A 16,327-nucleotide genomic window follows, 5' to 3' on the forward strand; every position below is an offset into this window, starting at 1 on the left:
TGCGGCCCTTGTGTGTCACAGGCCGCCGCCCCGAAGTCATCTTTGTCACCGTGGCCTTCGCTTGAGAAGCCCTGGGAGCGTATTCATCCTGACTTTGCAGGACCTTTTTTAGGTACTTATTTCTTCTCATTATTGACGCCTACTCTAACTTTCCTTTCATTGTCCGTTGCATGTCACCTACCACTGCGGCAACCACCAATGCTCTAGCTCGCATTTTCTCTTTGGAAGGCCTTCCCCCTCAACTCTTGTTACTGATAATGGTCCGCAATTTGCCTCTTCTGATTTTGCGGAATTTTGTGCCCGTCACGGCGTCATGCACGTCACAGCCCCTCCGTTCCATCCACAGTCAAACGGTGAGGCTGAACATCTGGTCCGCACATTTAAGGCTCAGATGAGGAAACTCCTGACTTCTTCTGCTGCGGATAATGTGCTTCTTCAATTTCTGGCTTCTTACCATTTCACCCCCATGGGCAACCACAGCCCGGCTGAGCTCTTACATGGCCGACAGTCCCGCACACTACTTCATCTTCTGCGGCCTTCCACCTCACGGCCACTGGTGCCTTCGCTTGGCCGGTTCACCGCCGGCGACCTTGTATGGGTACAGGGATATGGCAGGCGGCCAAAATGGAGCCCTGGCTGCATCTTACGACACCGCGGCCGACACCTGTATGAAATCCAGACGGACACGGGTGTTGCAGTGCGTCATTTGGACCAGCTTCGGCCTCGTGTGCTGGCAACTCCTGTTCCAGATGCCGCTACACCACCTTCGCCTCTACCTGATGCTCGGGATCCTGGAATCTCTCATTACTCACAACGCAGTCCTCTCACCATCATCTCGGTGCCAGCACAAGAACTGACACCAACAGACGACGTGCCCATGCAGGAACCAGATGACCACCATCTGTCGGAACAACTCTACTCGCCTCCTCCTCCTACGGACGCGGACACATCGCCCATGTCTCCTGTTATAACAACCGGACTTGCCGCAACGGGCAGATTGGTGCACAGGGCCCCAGCAGATGCGACCCCCATGTCTCCTGTCATTTCGACCCGTTATCATCGGGGACACTTCCGTCCGTACGGGAAGCCTCCTCCTCGAGACTTTACGGCCAGTCAAACAACACCTATAGACGTTAGCAATCTACAGGCCACTTCCATCAAGACATGTGCAAAAACTTCAAAGGGGGGAAAATCGCTGTGACTCGCCAATCTTTCAAAGTGCCGCCGCGCAGTTATGCGCATCCTCTACATGCGGCGCTGTCTGCCAGCCATGCAGCAGCAGCGCCACCGAAGCGGCCAGCCAGCCTGCGGCCGCTAGACTCTGACTCAGTTCTGATTTGACTGTTAAAGTGTACACACGTCTTACTTTGTTTACTTGATCTGTATTGTGTCGTCCTTGGAATATATTTGTTAAACTTGACATTATAACAATTCGACAATGTAAAATGGTGCAAGATGTTCAAAATTCTCAGAAAAACAGCAGTAAGCTGTAGGGAGAGACGGGTAATATACGATATGTACAAGAGCCAAGAGGGAATAATAAGAGCGGACGTCTAAGAATGAGGTGCTCAGATTAAAAAGGGTGTAAGACAGAGATGTAATCTTTCACACGTACTGTTCAATCTGTATATCAAAGAGGCGATGATGGAAATAAAAGAAAGTTTCAGAAGTGGGATTAAAATTCAAGCCGTAAGGATATCAATGATACAGTTCGCTGATGATACAGCTATCTTGAGTGAAAGTGAAGAAGAATAACAGGATCTGCTGAAACGAATGAACAGTCTTCTGAGTACAGAATATGGCCTGAGAGTAAATTGAAGAAAGACTAAAGTAATGAGAAGTAGTAGCAATGAGAACAGTGGGAAACTTAACATCAGGATTGATGGTCACGAAGTAGATGAAGTTAAGGAATTCTACTACCTAGGCAGCAAAATAACCCATGATGGATGGAGCAAAGAGGACATCAAAAGCAGACTCGCTATGGCAAAAAAGGCATTCCTGGCCAAGGGAAGTTTCTTCTTTTTTTTCTGAGTCATCAGTCTTCTGACTTGTTTGATACGGCCCACCACAAATTCCTCTCCTGTGTCAACCTCTTCATCCCAGAGTAGCACTTGCAACCTACATCCTCAAATATTTGCTGAATGTATTCCAATCCCTGTCTTCCCCTACAGTTTTTGTCCTCTACAGCTCCCCCTAGAACCATGGAAGTCATTCCCCAACATCTTACCAGATTTCCTATCATCCTGTCCCTTCTCCTTATCAATGTTGTCCACATATTCCTTTCCTCTCCAATTCTCCACAGAACCTCCATCCCTTATCTTATCAGTCCACCTAATTTTCAACATTTGTCTGTAGCACCACATCTCAAATGATTCGATTCTCTTCTATTAGAGTTTTCCCACTGTCCACGTTTCACTACCATGCAATACTGCACTCCAGGCATACATTCTCAGAGATTACTTCCTCAAATTAAGTCTACTAGTATCAAACATGGGCCTTAATTTGAGGAAGAAATTTCTGATAATGTATGTCTGGAGTGCAGCGCTGCATGGTAGTAAAACATGGACTACGGGAAAACCAAAACAGAAGAGAATCAAAGCATTTGAGATGTGATGTTACAGACGAATGTTGAAAATTCGGTGCACTGATAAGGTAAGGAATGAGGAGGTTCCAAACAGAAAGGAATATGTAGAAAACACTGACAAGAAGAAGGGACAGGATGATAGGACATCTGTTAAGAGATCAGGGAATGACTTCCGTAGTACTAGAGGAAGCTGCAGAGGGCAAAAACTGTAGAGTAAGACGGAGATTGGAATACGTCAAGCAAATAATTGAGGACGTAGGTTGCAAGTGCTACTCTGAGATGAAGAGGCTGGCACAGGAGAGGAATTCGTGGTGGGCTGGGAGGCATCAAACCTGTCAGAAGACTGATGACTCAAAAAAATTGTTATAGTCTTATTGAAATTATAAATTTAGATCAGGGTGATGCCAGAACTAGATTTATGCATCCAGCAGGTCTAACAGTATCTTTTTACTGGCCATATAGGGTTGATATTTGTTGGGTCCCAATTCAAAATATTATGTACTATAGAACAACCAACAACAATGACAGACATGCAATATAAAAACTGATAAATGAGACATGGAGTAATTTGTAGCCAATTTATTTCTTAGAATACTTTGCAGTCCAAACTGTATTTTTGGATAATCAGTTGAATAAATTTTTGTTTCTGTGTGTAAAAGAGGAATAATTTGATAATAAGCCCTAAATTTTTTTTTTATGGCTACTAATGTAGCTGTCATTTCCCCAAAGATCATTTATGTCTGTGTTAAAGGAAATTTTCTTCTCTTTCCAATGATATCAGCCAGAATATTGCAACACTGTGACTACAGTCTGCACACAGTAATATGTAATTTAAGTTGTAGACATATTAAAAAAAGTCGTATTTCTATTTTCAAGGCTCAAACGACTGATCATAATGTGATGGCAACAAATCTGATACAACATTTCAATTTTGCAGAAAATTTTACACAAGTGCAGAAATTTTCAGATCTTTTCTACTTCAGTTTTAGTAGAAATTAAATTAATTTAAAACTACTTACTGAATTCGCAACAGCTGCGAATGAATTGTTTTAGTATTTTAGGTTGAAAAATCAGGCTTTTATAGCTTTATATTGGCTTCAGATAGAGGTCTGAAATTTTAAACCAGTCATTATACATCCAAACAAACCATGTGTACCAAATTTCATGAAAATCCAAGCCAGTGGGTTGCACTTTGCATTTTTCTGGTTCATTTGACATGGAATGACCCTACATTGTTTTCCTCAGGTAGAGTTTTCACGACTCCATAATGACGCTGCAAAAGTGCTGAAACAATTCAATCAACATATGTGCGCGGAAGATCATTTTTTGATTATGAAAGTAAATAAGTCATAATTATGTGGCAACATGAGTCGAAAATCTGTAAAATTGTTTGCATATGCTCGTATGCCGAAAATTAGTACCAGATAAAAATTATATTATTCCTGCAGCACACCAAAAATAATTAAATAATACTGAAAATTTGTTTTATTTAACTGTATAGATAAAAAATTCACTCACCAAGCGGCGGCAGAACACACACATAGAAGACTGTTGTGATTGGCAAGCTTTTGGAGCCAGTGGCTCCTTCTTCGGGCACAAAGGTTGAAGGGGAAGGAAGAAGGGTGAAGGAAAAGGACTGGAGAGGTCTAGGAAAAGGGGTAGATTTTGGGAACCGTGGGTCAGGGGAGACTTACCGTACGGGATGAGAAGGAAAGATTGATTGTTGGCGGACTGCATCGGACAAGATTTGAAAACATGGGAGCTTAAAGGTAGAAGACAGGGTAATATGCAAGACAGAGATTACTACTAAAACATTGTGTATGGGTTAATAAGCAGGAGAAGTTAAGTGCATCGTATGTAACAGAGGTGGGAGGGAGATGGAGAAAAATAGAAAGGTAAGATAATGAAGGATGTAGGAAACTAAAACAGAGTGAAGCAAAGAGTAGCTACAGTGAAGAAAAGCTGAGACAGAAGAAATTAACGTAAATGGCAAAATTTCGGACAGAATGGATCTCATTTCCCCTGAACTGAGATCCATTCTGTCTGAAATTTTGGCCACCATAACTGGAACAGCTTTCCGTCACCTTCCCAATCTCTGCAATATTCTTGTCAAACCCTATGCTCCTTTTGCACCCATCTCCATACCCTACGGCTCCTACCCCTGTGACTGTCCCCACTTCAAGACTTGCCCTATGCACCCTCCTACAACCACCTACAACAGACCTGTGACTGGCAAAACATATACCATCGAAGGAGCCACCTGTGAAATGACACATCATATGCCACCTGTTATGTAAACACTATTTGGCTTTTTACATTGGCATAACTACCACCAAATTATCAGTTCTGATGAAGGGGCTTAGGCAGAGGGTATATACTGGCAACTCACAGTATCCTGTTGCAGAACATACTCTACAACATGACATTCGTGACTTCAGCACCTGTTTCAACCACACGTGCCATCTGGATTCTTCCCCCAGACACCAGTTTCTCAGAACTCAACAGGTGGGAGCTAGCACTACAACATGTCCTCAGTTCTTGCCACCCACCTGGTCTTAATATATGTTAATTTCTTCTGTCTCAGCTTTTCTTCACTGTAACTACTCTTTGCTTCTCTCCATTTTAGATTTCTACATCTTTCATTGTCTTTCGTATCTATTTTTCACCTCTCCCTCCCATCTCTGTTACATACAACGCTCTTAGCTTCTCATGCTTATTAACTCGTACATCTTTTAGTAGTAATCTCTGTCTTGCATATTACCCTGTCTTCCACCTTTAAGCTCTCAGGTTTTCAAATCTCATCTGATGCAGTCCCCAACAATCAGTCTTTCCTTCTCATCTTGTATGGTAAGTCTCCCGTGACCTGCAGTTCTGGGTGACTTTCCCAATATCTACCCCTTTTCCTAGACCTCTCCAGACCGTTTCCTTCACCATTCTTCCTTCCCCTGCAACCCTTCCACCTGAAGAAGGAGCCACTGGTTCCGAAAGCTTGCCAATCACAACAGTCTTCTATGTTTTTGTTCTGCCGTTGCTTGGTGAGTAGATTTTTTTATCTATCCAATTAAATAATTTTATCAATAATTGATTGTTTTTTGTTGAAAATTTATTTTGTTTGTGATCTACGTTGTTGACACATCCGAAATATGAAACCAAGCCATATGCAGTGTGACCAAATTGCCATCTAAATATGGCATGTTCACAGTTTCCCCTCTTCCAGTTCACATAGTGTTGTGTGACTGGGGGAGGGGGCAGGGGGCGGGGGAGTGTGCAGCTAAGTTGAGCATTATTGCTCGTGAACCATGGTTTGGCTCACTAGTCGAATTCTTGGTCACCCCTGCTATACATGAAACTCTTTCAAGAAAATGCACTAGAATCTACGAAGTTGAAACAAACATGTTTCTACTGGTAAGTGAACCTCATGTTTGTAGGGGTGACCATGTGGAGCAGAAAATCTTCAAAAGTTCCTGGAACATTTAAACTCTACTATAACATACTGTACCCACAACCTCCACCCAACAGTTTCCACTCCTCTGTCCTGTCATCTCACCTCCCACCCTGTTTATCTGCAGCCCTTTTCCAACACATCTGCCCGTCTTTCCCCACTCCTCTCCTTTTTTACTCCTTTATCCCCCACCTCCCCTGCCCCACAACCTCCTGATGCTGCACCTGTTGACAGTCTAGTCCCTGCACACTCAGCCAGACAGTGTCTGCCTTTCTCCCCACCCGTACGCTACTATTCCTTCCCCTTGCCTAGCCCCTCCAAATTGTTGCTTGCGTCCCACGTGACAGTTGCATTCCAGACCAAAATACTGAAGTTGGCAGTCGTGTGTGTGTGTGTGTGTGTGTGTGTGTGTGTGTGTGTGTAGGCGCATACGCGTGTGAAGTTTGTGTGTGTCTCTTTTACTAATGAAGGCTGTGGCTGAGAGCTTGTAAGTGTCTTTTAATTGTACCTGTTTGCAACAAGACGTGTCTTCCTTATGGTAAGTAGCAATCTGTCTTTTCTTACATTGCTGTTATTCCTACCTGGAGTTTTCATTATTCGAGAGATTCAGGAAACGTAGTAAACAGGGATGGAGGTTTCTGTCTAAACAATGCTTGGAGTTCACACTCAATTTATTAAAATCTCACTGGCCCTCACATCCATTAGAGTTGGAAAACACTGAAAGAATTTGTGTTTCATGGAATATCAGTATGAGCTCTGAGAAACAAAAGCATCAGAGAGTGTAGTGAGCATCAGGAACCGAACTTGACTATAAATAGTGGCGTTAGATAACTTCCTCGTCTAGTTCAAGTCCAGGCAGTGAGTACATGTAACAACAAAACATCCAGCACGTGAATAAGAAGGCTGGGTCAGTTACTGAAAAATTGCGCAGAAAATGGGAACAACTTGGCAGAAAACCCAAAAGCACACTATTAATGAACACTATCTTCTACTGGAGTAAATTTCTGATCACTAGCGTAAATTGTTAAAGATCATTGGTAATTTTATTGTGAACAAAAATATTTTTCTTAACAGGGGGCCTGTAACTGCAAAAACAGTGCGGAAGAACCACTCAAGCCATAGGGCTGCCAGTTTATTGCTCCTGAGTAAGGTCACAATGACGAAGAATTCACCAGCACTGTCAACATGGCACAGCATGGCCCATGGCATGGAAATCCCAAAAGCACGGTGGAGTGTAGTCAGCATTGTTGTCTGCATTTGTTATATCAGTACAGGGTTTGCACTGTTTTAGTGTTTGTTTCTGAAGTACACAGAACTACTTTTTATTTCTAAGTATAGAAATACACATTTGTAATTGACATAGGAAGACTCAACACTGAGAGTGACTTCAGATATAAACTTATTTACCAATGGTAATGCACACCACACTACAGCCTATTGCTGGATTTATTATTCCCACAACTACATATCAGCTGTTTACATTCTATTAGGACCTTAATACTGGGTGTTTCAAAATTAATATTGTGGTTTTAAGATTTTGTAGCATTTATTGCATTCAACTTATAATCATAAATAATACACTGAATGAAAGAGCAACTCAGACATTTCTTTTTTTATATGTATGCACATGCATTGATTCCTGTCTCTTCTATTAGAAAACATTAGTAGCAAAGATGGCAATTAGTGAACAGAAGGCTTTAGGTGTATTACAGTTTGCAGGGTCTGAATCTGTTGTTACAGTGCAATGTGCTATTCATATTAAGTTCCAAATATCATCAGTTTGAAGGTACCAGCTGTCTTCGCTGCGGGATGACCAATAGTGACGGAATAACATGCTGAGAGAGTCTTTCATGACCATACACAAGAAATCAGTTTGGAAGACAAGTCACAAATTAGCAATGCCACTGATGTCTGTGTGGAGCCTTTTAAGGAGATACTTACAACTATGTCCTTATCGTTTGCAGTTGTTACAAGCTCTAAAGTCTCCAGACTATAGTTTATGTTTAACTTTGCAAAACAAAAAAAAATATTGCTGCACAAAACTGAAAATTTTCTAAATCACATTGCCCTGAATGACAAATTGACATTTAACCTATGTGGAAATAATGTGAACACACACTATGTGCACATCTGCAGTTCAGTAAATCCCCACGACATGGTACAATTGCAATGAGGCTCCCCTAAATTGAACGTTTTTTTGTGCCATATCCCAGTGAAAAGCTTATGGGCCTTTTTTCTTTGGTGAAGCAAGTATAACTGGTGTTCCTTATCTTGATGCGCTTGAACTATGGCTCTTTTCTCAATTCAAGGAAGCTGAACGACAGAACTTTATTTAGTAGCAGGATGGAACACAACCTCACTGGTGTATTTCAGTATGCAATTGATTAAACTATGTTGTACTTGACTGCTTGATTGGCAGTAAGAGGCCGCAAGACAGAGCTTGGCCTCCATGTTCACCCAATCTGAGACCATGCAGTTATTATAAGGATCATGTATACATTCTTCTGCTACCAGTTGATATACCCAACTTAAGAAACAGGATTGAAGCAGTTGCAACGATTACTCTAGACTCACTGATCGAGCTTTGGTAAGAACTCACCTATCAACTCAATGTATGACGAATGGTTCTCGTGTTGAACACTTGTAAGAAAAACTGTCTAACTTATTCTTTAATTAGATGTATTACTTTTAAGTGTAAGCCGAATATAGTAAAGGCTACAAAGCTTTGAAACCTTGATACTCATTCTGACACACCCGGTATTTACTTGATTACAATGGTATTTTTCAGGTAAATATCTTTACATATATAAACACTTCCTCTTGCTTATTGAATATTATTACTTGTCATACAGCTCTATAACAAAAGCTGCTATTTGCCATGTAGCTATGATAACTTTCGAATTCATGAATCTAGATGACAAGATATTTGTGAATGAGTTACTAATGAGGTATCTTTTTCATTTTCTTTTGAACTCCCAATTCCCTGCTTTATGTTTGGTGAGAGTTGTTGAGTACCTTACCACCAGTGTGTGTAGCTCCATTCTGAACCGTGGACAAGGAAGCAAAGTCTACATGGAAATTAGTATTTTTTTATCTGACATTGGTATACAGTAGAGTAGCAAACCAAATTTCAATAGGCGAGGTGTGCCAATGTGCAGTTGGATACAAGATTTCCTATCATTCCCAATGCAAAGACAATGAGGATTGTATTGGTGAAAATGATGAGGAACTAAGGAAGTAACATTTAACTGGAAGTCAAACGTGGGATAAGCAAAAGTTCAGTTAACTTCATCAGAAAAACTGTGTTGTCATCGACATATCAAAGCTTAAGTCTCACAGTTGGCACTATCACTGACACCACTAGTAGGAAAGTCACTGCCTGCCAGAGCAACCAACCAAGATGTAGTCTATGGTCACTCCTTCAAGGAAGTTACTGCTGCAAAAGAATATTTACTTCCATCTACAGAGCTGAACAGCCAGTCTGTATCTGGCCTCGAGTCTGATTACTATGGAGCATATTGGGTGTGGTACAGTGTCAATAAGCTGCAGTGAACACAGTGCCGGCCGCCTATTCCACGCAGAAGGACTTTATATATTACTCAACAGTAATCAGTGACCTGGACACTGTGTACTTTGTACAATGTACTGATGTAAGGACAAACTAACGGGCTACACCCTCCTTGCACGTTCAGTCTCTTACAGAATAAATATGTTTTGGTTAAGATTGTGTCAGCATTATTTACTGTTTTAGGACTGTCCATTTCTACCTCCAAGCAACGACAAAACATTGTCAACAAGAAAAGTGAACTTACAGTGTTGTGTTCTTCCACCATCAAAAGTGACATTTTTCGTTTACTGCGTTTGCTATAGTGAATTATAATGTCTGTGCCACCACAAGAACTTTTTCTGATAGATGGGGTTCAGTTGCAAGGGCCATGGATTCGACAAATGGTGCAGAGTGTCACTCAAATGATGCAAGTACTTGCAACAGAAGCTGTACCTCAATGAACTACAGCTACAACCAAATTCCGAGAATTTTACGGCCAGCAAGAGGACTAGGCCAAATACTGCACCCAATTTAAAGTGAATTTCTCTGTCTATGACATAACTGGAATACGGTGCAAGGCTTATTTCCTTTCAAATGTGGGTGCTGAAGTGTTTCGGTAGTGCTTCAAACTGTCTCTGGACTCTCAACTGGAGGATGTTGGTTATGAGTCATTACTTCAGAAGTTAGATGAGTACATAGACACTGAGGTGCATGTAGCAGCTGCCAGATAAAAAATTTTTAGGCTCTTGTTCAGTGGCACAATTACCCAAAATGTAATGGACATGCGAATGCAGATTGTTATTTTGAAGACACCAAATTCTGATTCAGAAACTGTTTTTTCTATCAATGAGACTCAGAACACAGTAGATATAGCAGAGATAGATTTAGAGGCTTGAGGCATTTCTGTTGTTCAAAGGGCACAACACACTCAGTTATCTAATCAGAAGTCTAGTGGCATGCAAAGTCAAGTGTTAACAACAGTCAGTCACACTGTACATACGCCTCTTGGGGGTCTAATACAAGAACTTGGGCCTGCAGTGCCACACAGCACATGACCATATATAGCATGCATGCAGGAGCGAAGTGCTCTTCCTGTGGTATGCGCAGCCACACCGAAACTGTGTGTTTGCAAAACTATTGTGCCAAGTAACAGTCAGACTCTACAGCACAATGTTCCTCAATAGAAGTAAATGTAGTATCAGCTGAGCTGTGCAAGGGGCACAATCAGAGGCTCCGCCTTCAAATAAACAGAAATGTTCACAACCAACATCAGAGAAATAAACTATGTATATGTATATTTGTGTGTGGTGCAGCATTCTCTGAAACTACAATTAGATACAGGGGCTTCCATAACTTTGCTGCATAGAAACACTTATACACTGTTAGGCAGCCCACAGCTGCAGCAGTCTAATTCCACTCTATCAGCATACAATGGTCACAATATTCCAGCATTGGTCATGTGCAGCCTACCAACAACAATTTGCAATGTTACTTAAACTGTTATTTCATGTCTTGTGTTCTAGGGACAGCCCAAACATTTTTAGTCTGGATTCATTTGACTTGCTTGACCTAGACATTCAGTACAATATGTTGCAAATAAATACTGCTGTACCTCAAGACTGTGTAATGATTTGTGTGCAAAGTATAGTGATCTATTTCATGAAGGTCTGGGAAAACTACAGATTTTGAGGTGCACATGACTTTAAAAGATGACACACAGCCACATTTTCATTTTGCATGGCCTGTCCCTATGCCATTCGTGATCAGGTCACTTAAGGACTGAAATGGTGGCAAGACATTGGTGTTATTGAACCAATTTCAGCAAGTAAGTGAGCATCTCCCCTAGTAGTTATTAAAAAGCCATCACGCAGTTTACGATTACAACAGGATGTTAAATCCACTGTAAACCTGCGCACACTGTTGACCTCTATTCCCCTGCCTTGGCCCAACAAATTGACGGACAGATTAGGACAGCATCACTTCTCAAAAAATTTACTTGCAATAGATGTACTTGCAGTTACCCCTGAATGAGCAGTCCAAATGGTTCTTTGTACTTAACATGCACTTGGGTTTATACTAGTATCAGTGTCTCCCTCTCAGCAGTGGAACACCTCCCGCTATTTTCTGATGGTTTTTGGAGCAGTTAACAGTGAAAGTTTCTTAGTGTGCAAACTATGATGATATAGTTGAGTCTAGTCACACAATAGCAGAACATTTAGCCAACTTAAGAGCGTTTGTTCCAAGTTCTTTCTGACATGGGACTAAAGTGCAATAAAGAAAAGTGCTTGTTTTTCCACATGACAGTTGAATACCTGGGCATCCATCCAGCACAATCACACTTGTCATTGAACAGGGATTTGTCGACACTTCGTAACATTAACAAGTTATAGGCAGCAACAAGTAAACTGATGTACCACATCAAGTTTATTCCTCATGTACCACAAATTGCTGCTCCGAAGAGCCCTGGAAAGATGTTCACTTCATGTGCCGAACACTGTCAGGATGCATTTCTGTGACTTAAGGATGGTCTCCTCAGTGATCATTCTTTGGCCCACTTTGATCCAGAGAAGTCAGTTGTCTTAACAGTTGATGCGTCATCCTATGGGACTGGATTGGTGCTCTCCCACAGGACTAGTTCCTGTCAGGCTCACTGCATTGACTTCCAAAACTTTAAACAAGGTACAGAGTAATTACAGCCAGCTGAAAAAAGAAGCATTCACCATTATTTATGGAGTCACAAAATTTCACCAGTATTTGTACAGATGATGTTCTATCTCCTCATGGATCACAGATCACTCACAACTTTGTTCAGCCCCTCCAAGTCTGTCCCGCCACATACCGCACAAAAATTACAACACAGGACCCTGTTGTTGTCGAACTACCAGTATAACTTGTTGCACAAGCCAATGGCTCACCACTTAAGTACTGACTAGTTACGACAGTTGCCAGTTGGTACTGTTGATTCATTTGAGGACTGGTGGTTCCAGATTAATTCAAAGCATCTTCATGGGTCTCCAGTGGACTACCATCATATTGCACACAAATCCAGTACTGACTCAGCTCTTCAAGTGATTTTGCAATATGTTTACAATGGGTGGTACTTCAGCTTAATAGAAATCCACTACCCCTTGATAGACCGCTACTTGGCACATCAGCACTCACATTCTGTGCACTGCATATCCTTTTTCATACTGAGAATGATGATGCTGATGTTGTGATGCCTCAATCCCTACAGCAAGAAATGTTGAAACTGTTGCACCACGTTCATTGCAGAGTGGTATGCACTAGGCAGCTAGCTCATTGTCATTGTATGTGACTGTCACGGATGCCCAAATTGAATGATCGACCTCCCCATTGTCTGTGTGGAACACCAGTCGGCTCCACCACAATGGTTTCTCGAGTGGCTATGCCCAACAGGACCATGGCAATGGTTACTTGTGGATTTCTTAGGACCCTATTGGAATGGTGGTAGATGTTTATATCAAGTTTCCCTTTGAAGTCCCAATGCATTCCACCACAACTGTCAGCCCTCACCTCCATTTTTTGAACTGAAGTATTTACAGAGATCATCATTTCTGACATTGGACCTCAAATTATGTCAGACAACTTTCGACAATTTTTTCATGTTAATTGCATCCAGAATATCACAATAGTGCATTTCATCCACAGTCAAATGGTGAAGCCAAATGGTTTATATGCACTTTAAAGACGCAAATGGAGAAGCTGTGCTCATCCCACACACAGGACCAGGCCCGCATGAAATTTTTGTTCTCCTATCACTTTTTGTCTTGTGACAGTTGCTGGTAGAACTCTTACACAGTCAATGTCACCGTACTCTTCTCCATCTCTTGCAGCGACTGTAGAAGCCATATGTCCAGCCCTGCAAGGTTTTGGGCCAAAGACACTTTCAGAGTGTTTGGCATGGGTAGCCTCTGAGAATAGGGTGTAATGATAGAAGTTTTAGGAAAATCATCACACACCATTCCGAGTCCAACAGGGCTGTGCTGGCAGCATCAGAACCAGCTGCCGCAGTCCTGAATTTGTGATTCTGCCACACAGTTTTTGTTCACAGACCCAGAATTCCACAGAGTTCTGTGGCAGCAGTCATCACCTCTGCCTCTTTGCCCAGTTCGGTCGTGGCAGCTCTCGTCTTGACATCAATGAAGATTGACATGCAGCAGGCATCTCCAGTGGCCCCACTGATAACGCAGTCTGAGCTGATGCCCATGGAAGCACTGCCTCTGGGCATCCCACAGGTTATCCCACGGTATCCTGCAGCTGTTGTTGATGTCCCATCCATAGCATCAGCATCCCTGGATGTGGGCGTGGACCCTGTGGTTGGTTTTTGGCCAGTGTTGTCTGCCACTCGCAGCAGTTTATACGGAGATGCAGATGAGATCTGGCATCAGCAACAGATACAGACCCCGTTCCATCTGAGATGCGTGCATTCATACCTTCCCCATGGCACTGGTCCAGGAACCAGCCACACATGACGATGGTGCAAAGGTTTGGGGGAGAGGAATGTTGTGTCATTGATGTATTAAAGCACAAGTCTCACTGTTGGCACCAACACTGACACAACCAGGAGGACAGTTGTCCTGCCGGAGCAACCAACCATTACGTGCCCTATGGCCATGCCTTGAAGGACGCGTCAGTACACTGCTGCTGCTGGCAAGTAGTTACTTCCATCCACAGAGCTGAGCAGCCAGTCCATGTTTAGCTTCGAGTCCGATTACTGCAGAGCATATTGAGTGTGCTACAGTGTGTCAACAACCTACAGCAGACTCAGTACTGGCCACCTACTCCACACAGGAGTCTCCATATTACTGAGATGTTATAACTGATTGGACACTACATCCTTTGTACAGTGTATAGATGTAAAGGCCCGCACATGGGCTGTATTTTCCTCGCAAATTAAGCGTCTTACAGTATAAATATGTTTTAATTAAGATTTATTATTTCTTTATTGTACTAGGACTGTCAGTTCTTATCTTCAAGCAGTGGTGCAACACAAACATATAACGGGAATCAATTTAAAGTGCAACTTATGCAAAAATTGATCAAAGAGAAGTTTGAGAGAAAAATAGAATTTTATAAATGGGCACAGTGATTATACGGCAAATGATTGTATTCATGTTAGTATTTTTTTGTGCTTGATAAACTGCTTTAACATAATCAAAATATGCAGTGTCAAGTAGATGTAATCTCCACTGGCATGAAGATTCGAAAATGCAACTTGCAGTTTGTGGGGAGACAGACTTATCTTCACTCGTGGTAAAAGTATGGCAACATGCCTCTGGAGATGTTGGACAAAATGGTCAGAATAGCAATTTTCTCCAAGTGCTTACAATATGATGGATTCTATCAACCATGCCATTGTTGATGCATAACCAGTTAAACATACAAGTTGACTAACCAATGCACAAGGCAATATGAACTTATTGAATGGCCCTCATTATCCCCAAACTTCAAAACCCTTAACTTTCTCTTAGAGGAAAGCTCACTGCATACCAAGCAGGCAATTAACTATACAAAGGAAAATCATATACATGAATTACTAAATCCACTTAGAAACAGATTATCTGGCCAGTTTCCTTCTTCAGGGCAGGGGATTGTGAAGGAGGAGGAGGAGGAGGAGGCAGACATGTGTGTGTGTGTGTGTGTGTGTGTGTGTGTGTGTGTGTGTGTGTGTGTGTGTGTGTGTGTGGGGAGAGAGGGAATCACTTGAGCACTTGCTACTCAGGTTAAGCGGGATCTGTCATGTCTGAAGAGTAAGGCAGGCAGAGGTGAAGAAAAATGTTGTTCCCACTTTTTGCTCTGAAGAAGGCATATACGATTCTGAAAGGTGTGAGTACTGCCATGTTATGTTTTCTGTCCCTGTACTGGCAGTTATGCATCCTGAAGGTAAAAATTCTCCCCCCCCCCCACACACACACACATACCTCTACACCCCCCCCCCTTTTTCCTGCCAGTTCTGAATCTAGTGAGTAATGCAACTGTTTGCACTCTGCACAGTGGAATTACATTTGGAAGGACAGTGCTTCAAATCCCTGTCCAGCTACAGAGGTCTAGGTTTTCCATGATTTCCCTAAATTTCAGAAGGCAAATGTTGCAATGGTTCCCCTGAGGACTTAACTGATTTTATTTCCTCTCTTACACATAATCAGACACTGTGCTCTCTCTCTCTCTCTCTCTCTCTCTCTCTCTGTTAAGACCTTGTTATCAAGGGGAAAGCTAAACCATAATCTTTTCTTCATTTCCAGTTTCAACATTTTAACATTTTGAGTAACAACCCTGGCCTTCTTAAAAAAAAAAAAAAGTTTTAAGTACTCCCTGTTTCTGACATGTAACTTAATTTCAATCTTACCTTATATTACTGTGCCTTCTTTTACTTAGGCCCGGGGTAACTTCCTTTCTAATACATGAAATGTTACCATTCCTGCTAGCCATTCCTCTGAAATCCCAATTTTAGAAGGATATCACAGATTATTCAGGAAATGCCAGACGACAAGCCAGTAAAAAAAAAAAAAAAAAGATCAGTGAAAAAATTGTTAATGAGTATGAGCCGTACCTGGTAAGCAACTGATGCTGCTGCCTGAGACATTTTCCCCTGTTGGCATGCTGCTACTGCTTCGTTTAACCTCAACTGCTTACATGCATCCGATGTCCCAGAGCGCTTGCGTATGCAATTTGATGGTAAGCGACCTGCTTCAACCAGGCGGGCCTTCTCACGATACAGCGTTTTCTTGGGTAT

At 42.1% G+C, this 16,327-nt stretch overlaps 1 protein-coding gene across 2 annotated transcripts in view; it reads right to left on the reverse strand.

Moving 5' to 3' along the window:
• LOC126259639 (protein bric-a-brac 2-like) overlaps positions 1 to 16,327 on the reverse strand; it is a 114,547-nt gene that overhangs the window by 37,002 nt on the left and 61,218 nt on the right. The window contains exons 7-8 of one of the 2 annotated variants that reach the window (XR_007546541.1): positions 16,145 to 16,327; positions 15,941 to 16,027 (exon numbers count right to left, since the gene is read on the reverse strand). Coding sequence is in view for 1 of the 2 variants with exons in the window: in XM_049956566.1 (XP_049812523.1) it covers positions 16,145 to 16,327 (183 nt within the window). In the remaining variant the exon portion in view is untranslated. The remainder of the gene's footprint in view (positions 1 to 15,940; positions 16,028 to 16,144) is intronic. The other variant, XM_049956566.1, reaches the window with a different exon arrangement.

The sequence above is a fragment of the Schistocerca nitens genome, chromosome 5, assembly GCF_023898315.1.
Source record: "Schistocerca nitens isolate TAMUIC-IGC-003100 chromosome 5, iqSchNite1.1, whole genome shotgun sequence".
NCBI classification, from domain to species: Eukaryota; Metazoa; Arthropoda; class Insecta; order Orthoptera; family Acrididae; genus Schistocerca; species Schistocerca nitens.